The sequence below is a fragment of the Salvelinus alpinus genome, chromosome 12 (genome assembly GCF_045679555.1).
Source record: "Salvelinus alpinus chromosome 12, SLU_Salpinus.1, whole genome shotgun sequence".
Lineage (NCBI taxonomy): Eukaryota > Metazoa > Chordata > Actinopteri > Salmoniformes > Salmonidae > Salvelinus > Salvelinus alpinus.
The window spans coordinates 24348199-24364698 of record NC_092097.1 but is presented as its reverse complement, the minus strand read 5'-3'; the positions used below and the strand labels follow the sequence as shown (position 1 = coordinate 24364698).

At 49.6% G+C, this 16500-nt stretch overlaps 1 protein-coding gene across 7 annotated transcripts in view; it reads right to left on the bottom strand.

Annotated features, from left to right (window-relative positions):
- foxp4 (forkhead box P4) overlaps positions 1-16500 on the bottom strand; it is a 195247-nt gene that overhangs the window by 4108 nt on the left and 174639 nt on the right. For all 7 annotated transcript variants that reach the window (XM_071335446.1, XM_071335448.1, XM_071335447.1 and 4 more), the window contains one exon: positions 1274-1395. In XM_071335446.1, coding sequence (XP_071191547.1) covers positions 1274-1395 — 122 coding nt within the window. The remainder of the gene's footprint in view (positions 1-1273; positions 1396-16500) is intronic.

Sequence of the window (16500 nt, the reverse complement as noted above, 5' to 3'; positions counted from 1 at the left end):
GGGTGGGCAGGCAGACAGATAAATGTGTGTGATGAAAGCCAGGGTGGGCAGGCAGGCAGATAAATGTGTGTGATGAGAGCCAGGGTGGGCAGGCAGACAGATAAATGTGTGTTATGAGAGCCAGGGTGGGCAGGCAGACAGATACATGTGTGTGATGAGAGCCAGGGTGGGCAGGCAGACAGATAAATGTGTGTGATGAGAGCCAGGGTGGGCAGGCAGACAGATAAATGTGTGTGATGAGAGCCAGGGTGGGCAGGCAGACAGATAAATGTGTGTGATGAGAGCCAGGGTGGGCAGGCAGGCAGATAAATGTGTGTGATGAGAGCTAGGGTGGGCAGGCAGACAGATAAATGTGTGTTATGAGAGCCAGGGTGGGCAGGCAGACAGATAAATGTGTGTGATGAAAGCCAGGGTGGGCAGGCAGGCAGATAAATGTGTGTGATGAGAGCCAGGGTGGGCAGGCAGACAGATAAATGTGTGTGATGAGAGCCAGGGTGGGCAGGCAGGCAGATAAATGTGTGTGATGAGAGCCAGGGTGGGCAGGCAGACAGATAAATGTGTGTTATGAGAGCCAGGGTGGGCAGGCAGACAGATACATGTGTGTGATGAGAGCCAGGGTGGGCAGGCAGACAGATAAATGTGTGTGATGAGAGCCAGGGTGGGCAGGCAGACAGATAAATGTGTGTGATGAGAGCCAGGGTGGGCAGGCAGACAGATAAATGTGTGTGATGAGAGCCAGGGTGGGCAGGCAGGCAGATAAATGTGTGTGATGAGAGCTAGGGTGGGCAGGCAGACAGATAAATGTGTGTTATGAGAGCCAGGGTGGGCAGGCAGACAGATACATGTGTGTGATGAGAGCCAGGGTGGGCAGGCAGACAGATAAATGTGTGTGATGAGAGCCAGGGTGGGCAGGCAGACAGATAAATGTGTGTGATGAGAGCCAGGGTGGGCAGACAGGCAGATAAATGTGTGTTATGAGAGCCAGGGTGGGCAGACAGACAGATAAATGTGTGTGATGAGAGCCAGGGTGGGCAGACAGGCAGATAAATGTGTGTTATGAGAGCCAGGGTGGGCAGACAGACAGATAAATGTGTGTAATGAGAGCCAGGGTGGGCAGACAGGCAGATAAATGTGTGTGATGAGAGCCAGGGTGGGCAGGCAGACAGATAAATGTGTGTGATGAGAGCCAGGGTGGGCAGGCAGACAGATACATGTGTGTGATGAGAGCCAGGGTGGGCAGGCAGACAGATAAATGTGTGTGATGAGTTTGTACCCAGTCATCTTTGGCGGTCTTCTCTTTTGGTATTCCACTTCGTCCACCGTCCACACGGCCCCCTTCACGTTCTCCACCCTCACAAAACACTTATGCAGACTCAGGTTGTGGCGCACAGCATTCTGAATGGAGGGAAAGAGAGAGACGAGAGAGGGAGATGGAGACACAGAGGGAGAGAGAGACGAGAGAGGGAGATAGAGACACAGAGGGAGAGAGAGACGAGAGAGGGAGATGGAGACACAGAGGGAGAGAGACGAGAGAGGGAGATAGAGACACAGAGGGAGAGAGAGACGAGAGAGGGAGATAGAGACACAGAGGGAGAGAGAGACGAGAGAGGGAGATAGAGACACAGAGGGAGAGAGAGACGAGAGAGGGAGATAGAGACACAGAGGGAGAGAGAGACGAGAGAGGGAGATAGAGACACAGAGGGAGAGAGATGAGAGCGGGAGATAGAGACACAGAGGGAGAGAGAGACGAGAGAGGGAGATAGAGGCACAGAGGGAGAGAGAGACGAGAGAGGGAGATAGAGACACAGAGGGAGAGAGAGACGAGAGAGGGAGATGGAGACACAGAGGGAGAGAGAGACGAGAGAGGGAGATGGAGACACAGAGGGAGAGAGAGACGAGAGAGGGAGATAGAGACACAGAGGGAGAGAGAGACGAGAGAGGGAGATAGAGACACAGAGGGAGAGAGAGACGAGAGAGGGAGATAGAGACACAGAGGGAGAGAGACGAGAGAGGGAGATAGAGACACAGAGGGAGAGAGAGACGAGAGAGGGAGATAGAGACACAGAGGGAGAGAGATGAGAGCGGGAGATAGAGACACAGAGGGAGAGAGAGACGAGAGACGGAGATAGAGACACAGAGGGAGAGAGAGACGAGAGAGGGAGATAGAGACACAGAGGGAGAGAGAGACGAGAGAGGGAGATAGAGACACAGAGGGAGAGAGAGACGAGAGAGGGAGATAGAGACACAGAGGGAGAGAGACGAGAGAGGGAGATAGAGACACAGAGGGAGAGAGAGACGAGAGAGGGAGATAGAGACACAGAGGGAGAGAGAGACGAGAGAGGGAGATAGAGACACAGAGGGAGAGAGAGACGAGAGAGGGAGATAGAGACACAGAGGGAGAGAGAGACGAGAGAGGGAGATAGAGACACAGAGGGAGAGAGAGACGAGAGAGGGAGATAGAGACACAGAGGGAGAGAGAGACGAGAGAGGGAGATAGAGACACAGAGGGAGAGAGAGACGAGAGAGGGAGATAGAGACACAGAGGGAGAGAGAGACGAGAGAGGGAGATAGAGACACAGAGGGAGAGAGACGAGAGAGGGAGATAGAGACACAGAGGGAGAGAGAGACGAGAGAGGGAGATAGAGACACAGAGGGAGAGAGATGAGAGCGGGAGATAGAGACACAGAGGGAGAGAGAGACGAGAGAGGGAGATAGAGACACAGAGGGAGAGAGATGAGAGCGGGAGATAGAGACACAGAGGGAGAGAGAGACGAGAGAGGGAGATAGAGACACAGAGGGAGAAAGAAGGAGATCATTTGCTTTCATAAGCATGTAGAGAGCCTGCCTGAAAAGAGAACCTTGTAACGGTTATTTGAAGTTGTTCTGAACAGAATCAAATATGACAGAAACATGTTCAGACAAAGAAGTCAACTAATGGCTCCTGCACAGGAGCATGACAGAGACACACACACTAAACACAGGAGCATGGCAGAGACACACACACACTAAACACAGGAGCATGGCAGAGACACACACACTAAACACAGGAGCATGGCAGAGACACACACACTAAACACAGGAGCATGGCAGAGACACACACACTAAACACATGAGCATGGTAGAGACACACACACTAAACACAGGAGCATGGCAGAGACACACACACTAAACACAGGAGCATGGTAGAGACACACACACACTAAACACAGGAGCATGGTAGAGACACACACACTAAACACAGGAGCATGGCAGAGACACACACACTAAACACAGGAGCATGGCAGAGACACACACACTAACACAGGAGCATGGCAGAGACACACACACTAAACACAGGAGCATGGCAGAGACACACACACTAAACACAGGAGCATGGTAGAGACACACACACACTAAACACAGGAGCATGGTAGAGACACACACACACTAAACACAGGAGCATGGTAGAGACACACACACACTAAACACAGGAGCATGGCAGAGACACACACACACACTAAACACAGGAGCATGGTAGAGACACACACACACTAAACACAGGAGCATGGTAGAGACACACACACTAAACACAGGAGCATGGTAGAGACACACACACTAAACACAGGAGCATGGCAGAGACACACACACTAAACACATGAGCATGGCAGACACACACACACACTAAACACAGGAGCATGGCAGAGACACACACACTAAACACAGGAGCATGGTAGAGACACACACACTAAACACAGGAGCATGGCAGAGACACACACACTAAACACATGAGCATGGCAGAGACACACACACTAAACACAGGAGCATGGCAGAGACACACACACACACTAAACACAGGAGCATGGCAGAGACACACACACACTAAACACCGGAGCATGGTAGAGACACACACACACACTAAACACAGGAGCATGGCAGAGACACACACACTAAACACAGTAGCATGGTAGAGACACACACACTAAACACAGGAGCATGACAGAGACACACACACTAAACACAGGAGCATGACAGAGACACACACACACTAAACACAGGAGCATAACAGAGACACACACACTAAACACAGGAGCATGGTAGAGACACACACACTAAACACAGGAGCATGGCAGAGACACACACACTAAACACAGGAGCATGGCAGAGACACACACACTAAACACAGGAGCATGGCAGAGACACACACACTAAACACAGGAGCATGGCAGAGACACACACACTAAACACAGGAGCATGGCAGAGACACACACACTAAACACATGAGCATGGCAGAGACACACACACTAAACACAGGAGCATGGCAGAGACACACACACTAAACACATGAGCATGGCAGAGACACACACACTAAACACAGGAGCATGGCAGAGACACACACACACACTAAACACAGGAGCATGGCAGAGACACACACACACTAAACACCGGAGCATGGTAGAGACACACACACACACTAAACACAGGAGCATGGCAGAGACATACACACTAAACACAGTAGCATGGTAGAGACACACACACTAAACACAGGAGCATGACAGAGACACACACACTAAACACAGGAGCATGACAGAGACACACACACACTAAACACAGGAGCATAACAGAGACACACACACTAAACACAGGAGCATGGTAGAGACACACACACTAAACACAGGAGCATGGCAGAGACACACACACTAAACACAGGAGCATGGCAGAGACACACACACTAAACACAGGAGCATGGCAGAGACACACACACTAAACACAGGAGCATGGCAGAGACACACACACTAAACACAGGAGCATGGCAGAGACACACACACTAAACACATGAGCATGGCAGAGACACACACACTAAACACAGGAGCATGGTAGAGACACACACACTAAACACAGGAGCATGGCAGAGACACACACACTAAACACAGGAGCATGGCAGAGACACACACACTAAACACAGGAGCATGGTAGAGACACACACACTAAACACAGGAGCATGGTAGAGACACACACACTAAACACAGGAGCATGTTAGAGACACACACACTAAACACAGGAGCATGGCAGAGACACACACACTAAACACAGGAGCATGGTAGAGACACACACACTAAACACAGGAGCATGGCAGAGACACACACACACTAAACACAGGAGCATGGCAGAGACACACACACTAAACACAGGAGCATGGTAGAGACACACACACTAAACACAGGAGCATGACAGAGACACACACTAAACACAGGAGCATGGCAGAGACACACACACTAAACACAGAAGCATGGCAGAGACACACACACTAAACACAGGAGCATGGCAGAGACACACACACTAAACACAGGAGCATGGCAGAGACACACACACTAAACACAGGAGCATGGCAGAGACACACACACTAAACACAGGAGCATGACAGAGACACACACACACTAAACACAGGAGCATGGTAGAGACACACACACTAAACACAGGAGCATGGCAGAGACACACACACACTAAACACAGGAGCATGGCAGAGACACACACACTAAACACAGGAGCATGGCAGAGACACACACACACTAAACAGAGGAGCATGGTAGAGACACACACACTAAACACAGGAGCATGGTAGAGACACACACACACTAAACACAGGAGCATGGCAGAGACACACACACTAAACACAGGAGCATGGCAGAGACACACACACTAAACACAGGAGCATGGCAGAGACACACACACTAAACACAGGAGCATGGCAGAGACACACACACTAAACACAGGAGCATGACAGAGACACACACACACTAAACACAGGAGCATGGTAGAGACACACACACTAAACACAGGAGCATGGCAGAGACACACACACACTAAACACAGGAGCATGGCAGAGACACACACACTAAACACAGGAGCATGGCAGAGACACACACACACTAAACAGAGGAGCATGGTAGAGACACACACACTAAACACAGGAGCATGGTAGAGACACACACACACTAAACACAGGAGCATGGCAGAGACACACACACTAAACACAGGAGCATGGCAGAGACACACACACTAAACACAGGAGCATGGTAGAGACACACACAATAAACACAGGAGCATGGCAGAGACACACACACACTAAACACAGGAGCATGGCAGAGACACACACACTAAACACAGGAGCATGGCAGAGACACACACACTAAACACAGGAGCATGGCAGAGACACACACACTAAACACAGGAGCATGGCAGAGACACACACACTAAACACAGGAGCATGGTAGAGACACACACACTAAACACAGGAGCATGGTAGAGACACACACACACTAAACACAGGAGCATGGTAGAGACACACACACTAAACACAGGAGCATGGTAGAGACACACACACACTAAACACAGGAGCATGGTAGAGACACACACACACTAAACACAGGAGCATGGCAGAGAGACACACACACTAAACACAGGAGCATGGCAGAGACACACACACTAAACACAGGAGCATGGTAGAGACACACACACTAAACACAGGAGCATGGTAGAGACACACACACACTAAACACAGGAGCATGGTAGAGACACACACACACTAAACACAGGAGCATGGTAGAGACACAAACACACTAAACACAGGAGCATGGTAGAGACACACACACTAAACACAGGAGCATGGTAGAGACACACACACACACACACTAAACACAGGAGCATGGTAGAGACACACACACTAAACACAGGAGCATGGCAGAGACACACACACACTAAACACAGGAGCATGACAGAGACACACACACACTAAACACAGGAGCATGGTAGAGACACACACACACTAAACACAGGAGCATGGCAGAGAGACACACACACTAAACACAGGAGCATGGCAGAGACACACACACTAAACACAGGAGCATGGTAGAGACACACACACTAAACACAGGAGCATGGTAGAGACACACACACACTAAACACAGGAGCATGGTAGAGACACACACACACTAAACACAGGAGCATGGTAGAGACACAAACACACTAAACACAGGAGCATGGTAGAGACACACACACTAAACACAGGAGCATGGTAGAGACACACACACACACACACTAAACACAGGAGCATGGTAGAGACACACACACTAAACACAGGAGCATGGCAGAGACACACACACACTAAACACAGGAGCATGACAGAGACACACACACACTAAACACAGGAGCATGGTAGAGACACACACACACTAAACACAGGAGCATGGCAGAGACACACACACTAAACACAGGAGCATGGCAGAGACACACACACTAAACACAGGAGCATGGCAGAGACACACACACTAAACACAGGAGCATGGCAGAGACACACACACTAAACACAGGAGCATGACAGAGACACACACACACTAAACACAGGAGCATGGTAGAGACACACACACACTAAACACAGGAGCATGGCAGAGACAAACACACACTAAACACAGGAGCATGGCAGAGACACACACACTAAACACAGGAGCATGGCAGAGACACACACACACTAAACAGAGGAGCATGGTAGAGACACACACACTAAACACAGGAGCATGGTAGAGACACACACACACTAAACACAGGAGCATGGCAGAGACACACACACTAAACACAGGAGCATGGCAGAGACACACACACTAAACACAGGAGCATGGTAGAGACACACACACTAAACACAGGAGCATGGCAGAGACACACACACACTAAACACAGGAGCATGGCAGAGACACACACACTAAACACAGGAGCATGGCAGAGACACACACACTAAACACAGGAGCATGGCAGAGACACACACACTAAACACAGGAGCATGGCAGAGACACACACACTAAACACAGGAGCATGGTAGAGACACACACACTAAACACGGGAGCATGGTAGAGACACACACACACTAAACACAGGAGCATGGTAGAGACACACACACTAAACACAGGAGCATGGTAGAGACACACACACACTAAACACAGGAGCATGGTAGAGACACACACACACTAAACACAGGAGCATGGCAGAGAGACACACACACTAAACACAGGAGCATGGCAGAGACACACACACTAAACACAGGAGCATGGTAGAGACACACACACTAAACACAGGAGCATGGTAGAGACACACACACACTAAACACAGGAGCATGGTAGAGACACACACACACTAAACACAGGAGCATGGTAGAGACACAAACACACTAAACACAGGAGCATGGTAGAGACACACACACTAAACACAGGAGCATGGTAGAGACACACACACACACACACTAAACACAGGAGCATGGTAGAGACACACACACTAAACACAGGAGCATGGCAGAGACACACACACACTAAACACAGGAGCATGACAGAGACACACACACACTAAACACAGGAGCATGGTAGAGACACACACACACTAAACACAGGAGCATGGCAGACACACACACACACACTAAACACAGGAGCATGGTAGAGACACACACACTAAACACAGGAGCATGGTAGAGACACACACACACTAAACACAGGAGCATGGCAGAGACACACACACACTAAACACAGGAGCATGGCAGAGACACACACACTAAACACAGGAGCATGGTAGAGACACACACACACTAAACACAGGAGCATGGCAGAGACACAAACACTAAACACAGGAGCATGACAGAGACACAAACACTAAACACAGGAGCATGGCAGAGACACACACACTAAACACAGGAGCATGGCAGAGACACACACACACTAAACACAGGAGCATGGCAGAGACACACACACACTAAACACAGGAGCATGGCAGAGACACACACACTAAACACAGGAGCATGGTAGAGACACACACACACACACACTAAACACAGGAGCATGGTAGAGACACACACACTAAACACAGGAGCATGGCAGAGACACACACACACTAAACACAGGAGCATGACAGAGACACACACACACTAAACACAGGAGCATGGTAGAGACACACACACACTAAACACAGGAGCATGGCAGAGACACACACACACTAAACACAGGAGCATGGCAGAGACACACACACTAAACACAGGAGCATGGTAGAGACACACACACACACACACTAAACACAGGAGCATGGTAGAGACACACACACTAAACACAGGAGCATGGCAGAGACACACACACACTAAACACAGGAGCATGACAGAGACACACACACACTAAACACAGGAGCATGGTAGAGACACACACACACTAAACACAGGAGCATGGCAGACACACACACACACACACACTAAACACAGGAGCATGGTAGAGACACACACACTAAACACAGGAGCATGGTAGAGACACACACACACTAAACACAGGAGCATGGCAGAGACACACACACACTAAACACAGGAGCATGGCAGAGACACACACACTAAACACAGGAGCATGGTAGAGACACACACACACTAAACACAGGAGCATGGCAGAGACACAAACACTAAACACAGGAGCATGACAGAGACACAAACACTAAACACAGGAGCATGGCAGAGACACACACACTAAACACAGGAGCATGGCAGAGACACACACACACTAAACACAGGAGCATGGCAGAGACACACACACACTAAACACAGGAGCATGGCAGAGACACACACACTAAACACAGGAGCATGGCAGAGACACACACACTAAACACAGGAGCATGACAGAGACACACACACACTAAACACAGGAGCATGGTAGAGACACACACACTAAACACAGGAGCATGGCAGAGACACACACACACTAAACACAGGAGCATGGCAGAGACACACACACTAAACACAGGGGCATGGCAGAGACACACACACACTAAACAGAGGAGCATGGTAGAGACACACACACTAAACACAGGAGCATGGTAGAGACACACACACACTAAACACAGGAGCATGGCAGAGACACACACACTAAACACAGGAGCATGGCAGAGACACACACACTAAACACAGGAGCATGGTAGAGACACACACACTAAACACAGGAGCATGGCAGAGACACACACACACTAAACACAGGAGCATGGCAGAGACACACACACTAAACACAGGAGCATGGCAGAGACACACACACTAAACACAGGAGCATGGCAGAGACACACACACTAAACACAGGAGCATGGCAGAGACACACACACTAAACACAGGAGCATGGTAGAGACACACACACTAAACACAGGAGCATGGTAGAGACACACACACACTAAACACAGGAGCATGGTAGAGACACACACACTAAACACAGGAGCATGGTAGAGACACACACACACTAAACACAGGAGCATGGTAGAGACACACACACACTAAACACAGGAGCATGGCAGAGAGACACACACACTAAACACAGGAGCATGGCAGAGACACACACACTAAACACAGGAGCATGGTAGAGACACACACACTAAACACAGGAGCATGGTAGAGACACACACACACTAAACACAGGAGCATGGTAGAGACACACACACACTAAACACAGGAGCATGGTAGAGACACAAACACACTAAACACAGGAGCATGGTAGAGACACACACACTAAACACAGGAGCATGGTAGAGACACACACACACACACACTAAACACAGGAGCATGGTAGAGACACACACACTAAACACAGGAGCATGGCAGAGACACACACACACTAAACACAGGAGCATGACAGAGACACACACACACTAAACACAGGAGCATGGTAGAGACACACACACACTAAACACAGGAGCATGGCAGACACACACACACACACTAAACACAGGAGCATGGTAGAGACACACACACTAAACACAGGAGCATGGTAGAGACACACACACACTAAACACAGGAGCATGGCAGAGACACACACACACTAAACACAGGAGCATGGCAGAGACACACACACTAAACACAGGAGCATGGTAGAGACACACACACACTAAACACAGGAGCATGGCAGAGACACAAACACTAAACACAGGAGCATGACAGAGACACAAACACTAAACACAGGAGCATGGCAGAGACACACACACTAAACACAGGAGCATGGCAGAGACACACACACACTAAACACAGGAGCATGGCAGAGACACACACACTAAACACAGGAGCATGGTAGAGACACACACACACTAAACACAGGAGCATGGCAGAGACACACACTAAACACAGGAGCATGGCAGAGACACACACACTAAACACAGAAGCATGGCAGAGACACACACACTAAACACAGGAGCATGGCAGAGACACACACACTAAACACAGGAGCATGGCAGAGACACACACACTAAACACAGGAGCATGGCAGAGACACACACACTAAACACAGGAGCATGACAGAGATACACACACACTAAACACAGGAGCATGGTAGAGACACACACACTAAACACAGGAGCATGGCAGAGACACACACACACTAAACACAGGAGCATGGCAGAGACACACACACTAAACACAGGAGCATGGCAGAGACACACACACACTAAACAGAGGAGCATGGTAGAGACACACACACTAAACACAGGAGCATGGCAGAGACACACACACTAAACACAGGAGCATGGCAGAGACACACACACTAAACACAGGAGCATGGCAGAGACACACACACACTAAACACAGGAGCATGGCAGAGACACACACACTAAACACAGGAGCATGGTAGAGACACACACACTAAACACAGGAGCATGGTAGAGACACACACACACTAAACACGGGAGCATGGTAGAGACACACACACTAAACACAGGAGCATGGTAGAGACACACACACACTAAACACAGGAGCATGGTAGAGACACACACACACTAAACACAGGAGCATGGCAGAGAGACACACACACTAAACACAGGAGCATGGCAGAGACACACACACTAAACACAGGAGCATGGTAGAGACACACACACTAAACACAGGAGCATGGCAGAGACACACACACACTAAACACAGGAGCATGGCAGAGACACACAAACTAAACACAGGAGCATGGTAGAGACACACACACTAAACACAGGAGCATGACAGAGACACACACTAAACACAGGAGCATGGCAGAGACACACACACTAAACACAGAAGCATGGCAGAGACACACACACTAAACACAGGAGCATGGCAGAGACACACACACTAAACACAGGAGCATGGCAGAGACACACACACTAAACACAGGAGCATGGCAGAGACACACACACTAAACACAGGAGCATGACAGAGACACACACACACTAAACACAGGAGCATGGTAGAGACACACACACTAAACACAGGAGCATGGCAGAGACACACACACACTAAACACAGGAGCATGGCAGAGACACACACACTAAACACAGGAGCATGGCAGAGACACACACACACTAAACAGAGGAGCATGGTAGAGACACACACACTAAACACAGGAGCATGGCAGAGACACACACACTAAACACAGGAGCATGGCAGAGACACACACACTAAACACAGGAGCATGGCAGAGACACACACACACTAAACACAGGAGCATGGCAGAGACACACACACTAAACACAGGAGCATGGTAGAGACACACACACTAAACACAGGAGCATGGTAGAGACACACACACACTAAACACAGGAGCATGGTAGAGACACACACACTAAACACAGGAGCATGGTAGAGACACACACACACTAAACACAGGAGCATGGTAGAGACACACACACACTAAACACAGGAGCATGGCAGAGAGACACACACACTAAACACAGGAGCATGGCAGAGACACACACACTAAACACAGGAGCATGGTAGAGACACACACACTAAACACAGGAGCATGGTAGAGACACACACACACTAAACACAGGAGCATGGTAGAGACACACACACTAAACACAGGAGCATGGTAGAGACACACACACACACACACACTAAACACAGGAGCATGGTAGAGACACACACACTAAACACAGGAGCATGGCAGAGACACACACACACTAAACACAGGAGCATGACAGAGACACACACACACACTAAACACAGGAGCATGGTAGAGACACACACACACTAAACACAGGAGCATGGCAGACACACACACACACACACTAAACACAGGAGCATGGTAGAGACACACACACTAAACACAGGAGCATGGTAGAGACACACACACACTAAACACAGGAGCATGGCAGAGACACACACACACTAAACACAGGAGCATGGCAGAGACACACACACTAAACACAGGAGCATGGTAGAGACACACACACACTAAACACAGGAGCATGGCAGAGACACAAACACTAAACACAGGAGCATGACAGAGACACAAACACTAAACACAGGAGCATGGCAGAGACACACACACTAAACACAGGAGCATGGAAGAGACACACACACTAAACACAGGAGCATGGTAGAGACACACACACTAAACACAGGAGCATGGTAGAGACACACACACTAAACACAGGAGCATGACAGAGACACAAACACTAAACACACGAGCATGGAAGAGACACACACACTAAACACAGGAGCATGGCAGAGACACACACACACTAAACAGAGGAGCATGGTAGAGACACACACACTAAACACACTATTCTGTCTGTGGCTGGAAATAAGACAAAGATGTGCATCCCCTCCCCTAGTTTTATTTTAAAACATCTTTAATCAGCCACAATCTACATACACACATACATACACACACACCGCTATCTGCAGCTCACTCCTCTAGGGAGCGTCCTCCCTTTTCATCTGCTGTTTGTACTTTGTTCATGCCCAATTTCATTACCAATTTTAATTTGTCTATAATTAAATCCTGCATATTTTCTCTGACACGCTTTTTTAATCCGTGAGGGAGGGACAGGCAGAGCGTGCATCACTCCTCACCATAATTACACACACACACACACACACACACACACACACACACACACACACACACACACACACACACACACACACACACACACACACACACACACACACACACACACACACACACACACACATAATTACACAAACCATAATCAGCCCCAGACCACCCCCGCCCCGCCCCTCTCCTCCTCACCCCCCTCTCTTTCAAGCCGTGATGCTCAGTTTTGTAAATGAGTATGACCCCAATCTCAGCCTGCCACCCCGCCATTGCTGCTCCTCTGCTATTCTCTGCTATTTGCATTTGTCTCCGTGATGAAAGTCTAATTCGCACAGTTAAAACATTAGCAGTCATTTACAGCAGGTCACAGCACACGCCACACACATACCCAGCAGACACACACATAAACACAACACATCCTGCAAAGGTTGGGGCGAGGAGAGGTGTAGAGAAGGGTAAGGGTAAATGTGGGAAAGGGGAGAAGGAAGACAGGTGGAAAAGAGAGGTATGGGTAAGGCTCGTGGTAGTATTGGAGAGATGTAGGTGTACAGCTAGGGGAGGTATAGGGGGTAGGGATGAGGCTGGGGGTAAGGAGAGGAGGGTAGGGGTGTTAGAGAGGTGGCGTGTGTGTGTCACAGTGCCCACACAACAGACTTGTAGTTCTTACCTTTCAGCGAACAGCCCTTCAAATACTGTCCTCAATGTGATATTAGAATTCTTAAAGGTACCACGTTGGCACCAAACGTTCAAGACAGACTCTTAAATTATATTTTGCTGTAATATATTCTACTGAATGTGACCCTGCTCTCTACCCATAAAAAGAAGTTCTCAACCATATTCAGAACCTTGGAGAAATTAAATCACTGTTTAACGCTCTCTGACTGAACAGTCTGCAGTTCACCTCTCCCTCTCATCCCTCTCTCCCATCCTCTCTCCCATCCTCTCTCTCCCATCCTCTCTCCCATCCCTCTCTTTCCCATCCTCTCTCTCCCATCCTCTCTCTCCCATCCCTCTCTCCCATCCTCTCTCCCATCCTCTCTCCCATCCTCTCTCTCCCATCCTCTCTCTCCCATCCTCAGTCTCCCATCCTCTCTCCCATCCCTCTCTTTCCCATCCTCTCTCTCCCATCCCTCTCTTTCCCATCCTCTCTCCCATCCTCTCTCCCATCCCTCTCTTTCCCATCCTCTCTCTCCCATCCCTCTCTTTCCCATCCTCTCTCTCCCATCCTCTCTCTCCCATCCCTCTCTCCCATCCTCTCTCTCCCATCCCTCTCTCCCATCCTCTCTCTCCCATCCCTCTCTCCCATCCCTCTCTCCCATCCCTCTCTCCCATCCTCTCTCTCCCATCCCTCTCTCTCCCATCCTCTCTCTCCCATCCTCTCTCCCATCCTCTCTCTCCCATCCTCTCTCTCCCATCCTCTCTCCCACCCTCTCTCTCCCATCCTCTCTCCCATCCCTCTCTCCCATCCTCTCTCCCATCCTCTCTTTCCCATCCTCTCTCCCATCCTCTCTCCCATCCCTCTCTCACATCCTCTCTCCCATCCCTCTCTCCCATCCTCTCTCCCATCCTCTCTCTCCCATCCTCTCTCCCATCCATCTCTCCCATCCTCTCTCCCATCCTCTCTCTCCCATCCCTCTCTTTCCCATCCTCTCTCTCCCATCCCTCTCCCTCATCCCTCTCTCCCATCCCTCTCTCCCATCCCTCTCTCCCATCCTCTCTCTCCCATCCTCTCTCCCATCCTCTCTCTCCCATCCCTCTCTTTCCCATCCTCTCTCTCCCATCCCTCTCTTTCCCATCCTCTCTTTCCCATCCTCTCTCTCCCATCCTCTCTCTCCCATCCTCTCTCCCATCCTCTCTCTCCCATCCTCTCTTCATCCCTCTCTCCCATCCCTCTCTCCCATCCTCTCTCTCCCATCCTCTCTCCCATCCTCTCTCTCCCATCCCTCTCTCCCATCCTCTCTCTCCCATCCCTCTCTCCCACCCCTCTCCCTCATCCCTCTCTCCCATCCTCTCTCTCCCATCCCATCCCTATTTCCCACCCCTCTCCCTCATCCCTCTCTCTCTCTGATCAATGACTTCCCATGGCTGACACTAGCTCTCCTCATGAAATAACCAGGCCCATTAAAGAACATACATCTTCCTCTATATTTAATACAGGCCAAACCTCTGGACACTCCATACATATATTAATATATAAAGGTAGATATTTAAAGGGCCGGTCCTAGGTGGAGAGGAAGCGGGAGAATACATTAATTGTAAAATTTCATAAAAGTGAAATGAGGCGGCAAAGATATTCCTGGCTGGCATCTCCCTCTCTCCCTCCCTTAGTCCCTCACTCCCTCCCTTAGTTCCTCACTCCCTCCCTTCCCAATTCAAGGCTATTAGCGCGAGGCTTGGGCCATGACACCCCCTCTTCACCCCTCCTATCATCTGTCTCTCTCATTCTCTCGCTCAATCTCCCTCTCTCCGGAGGAGCTGACACTCAAATTAGAATGAGGCTTCAGTAGAAATGGGTCAGCACCTACACTGTCAGGGTCCAGCCAGGTGTGTGTGAGTCTGTGTGTGAGTCATGGACTGCGAGAGTGTGTTTGTGAGAATGTGTGTGTGAGAGAAGCCATTGCATGTGTGTGTGACTCTGTAATGAGGCTCTGTGATAGTGAGATGTGTTTCCACT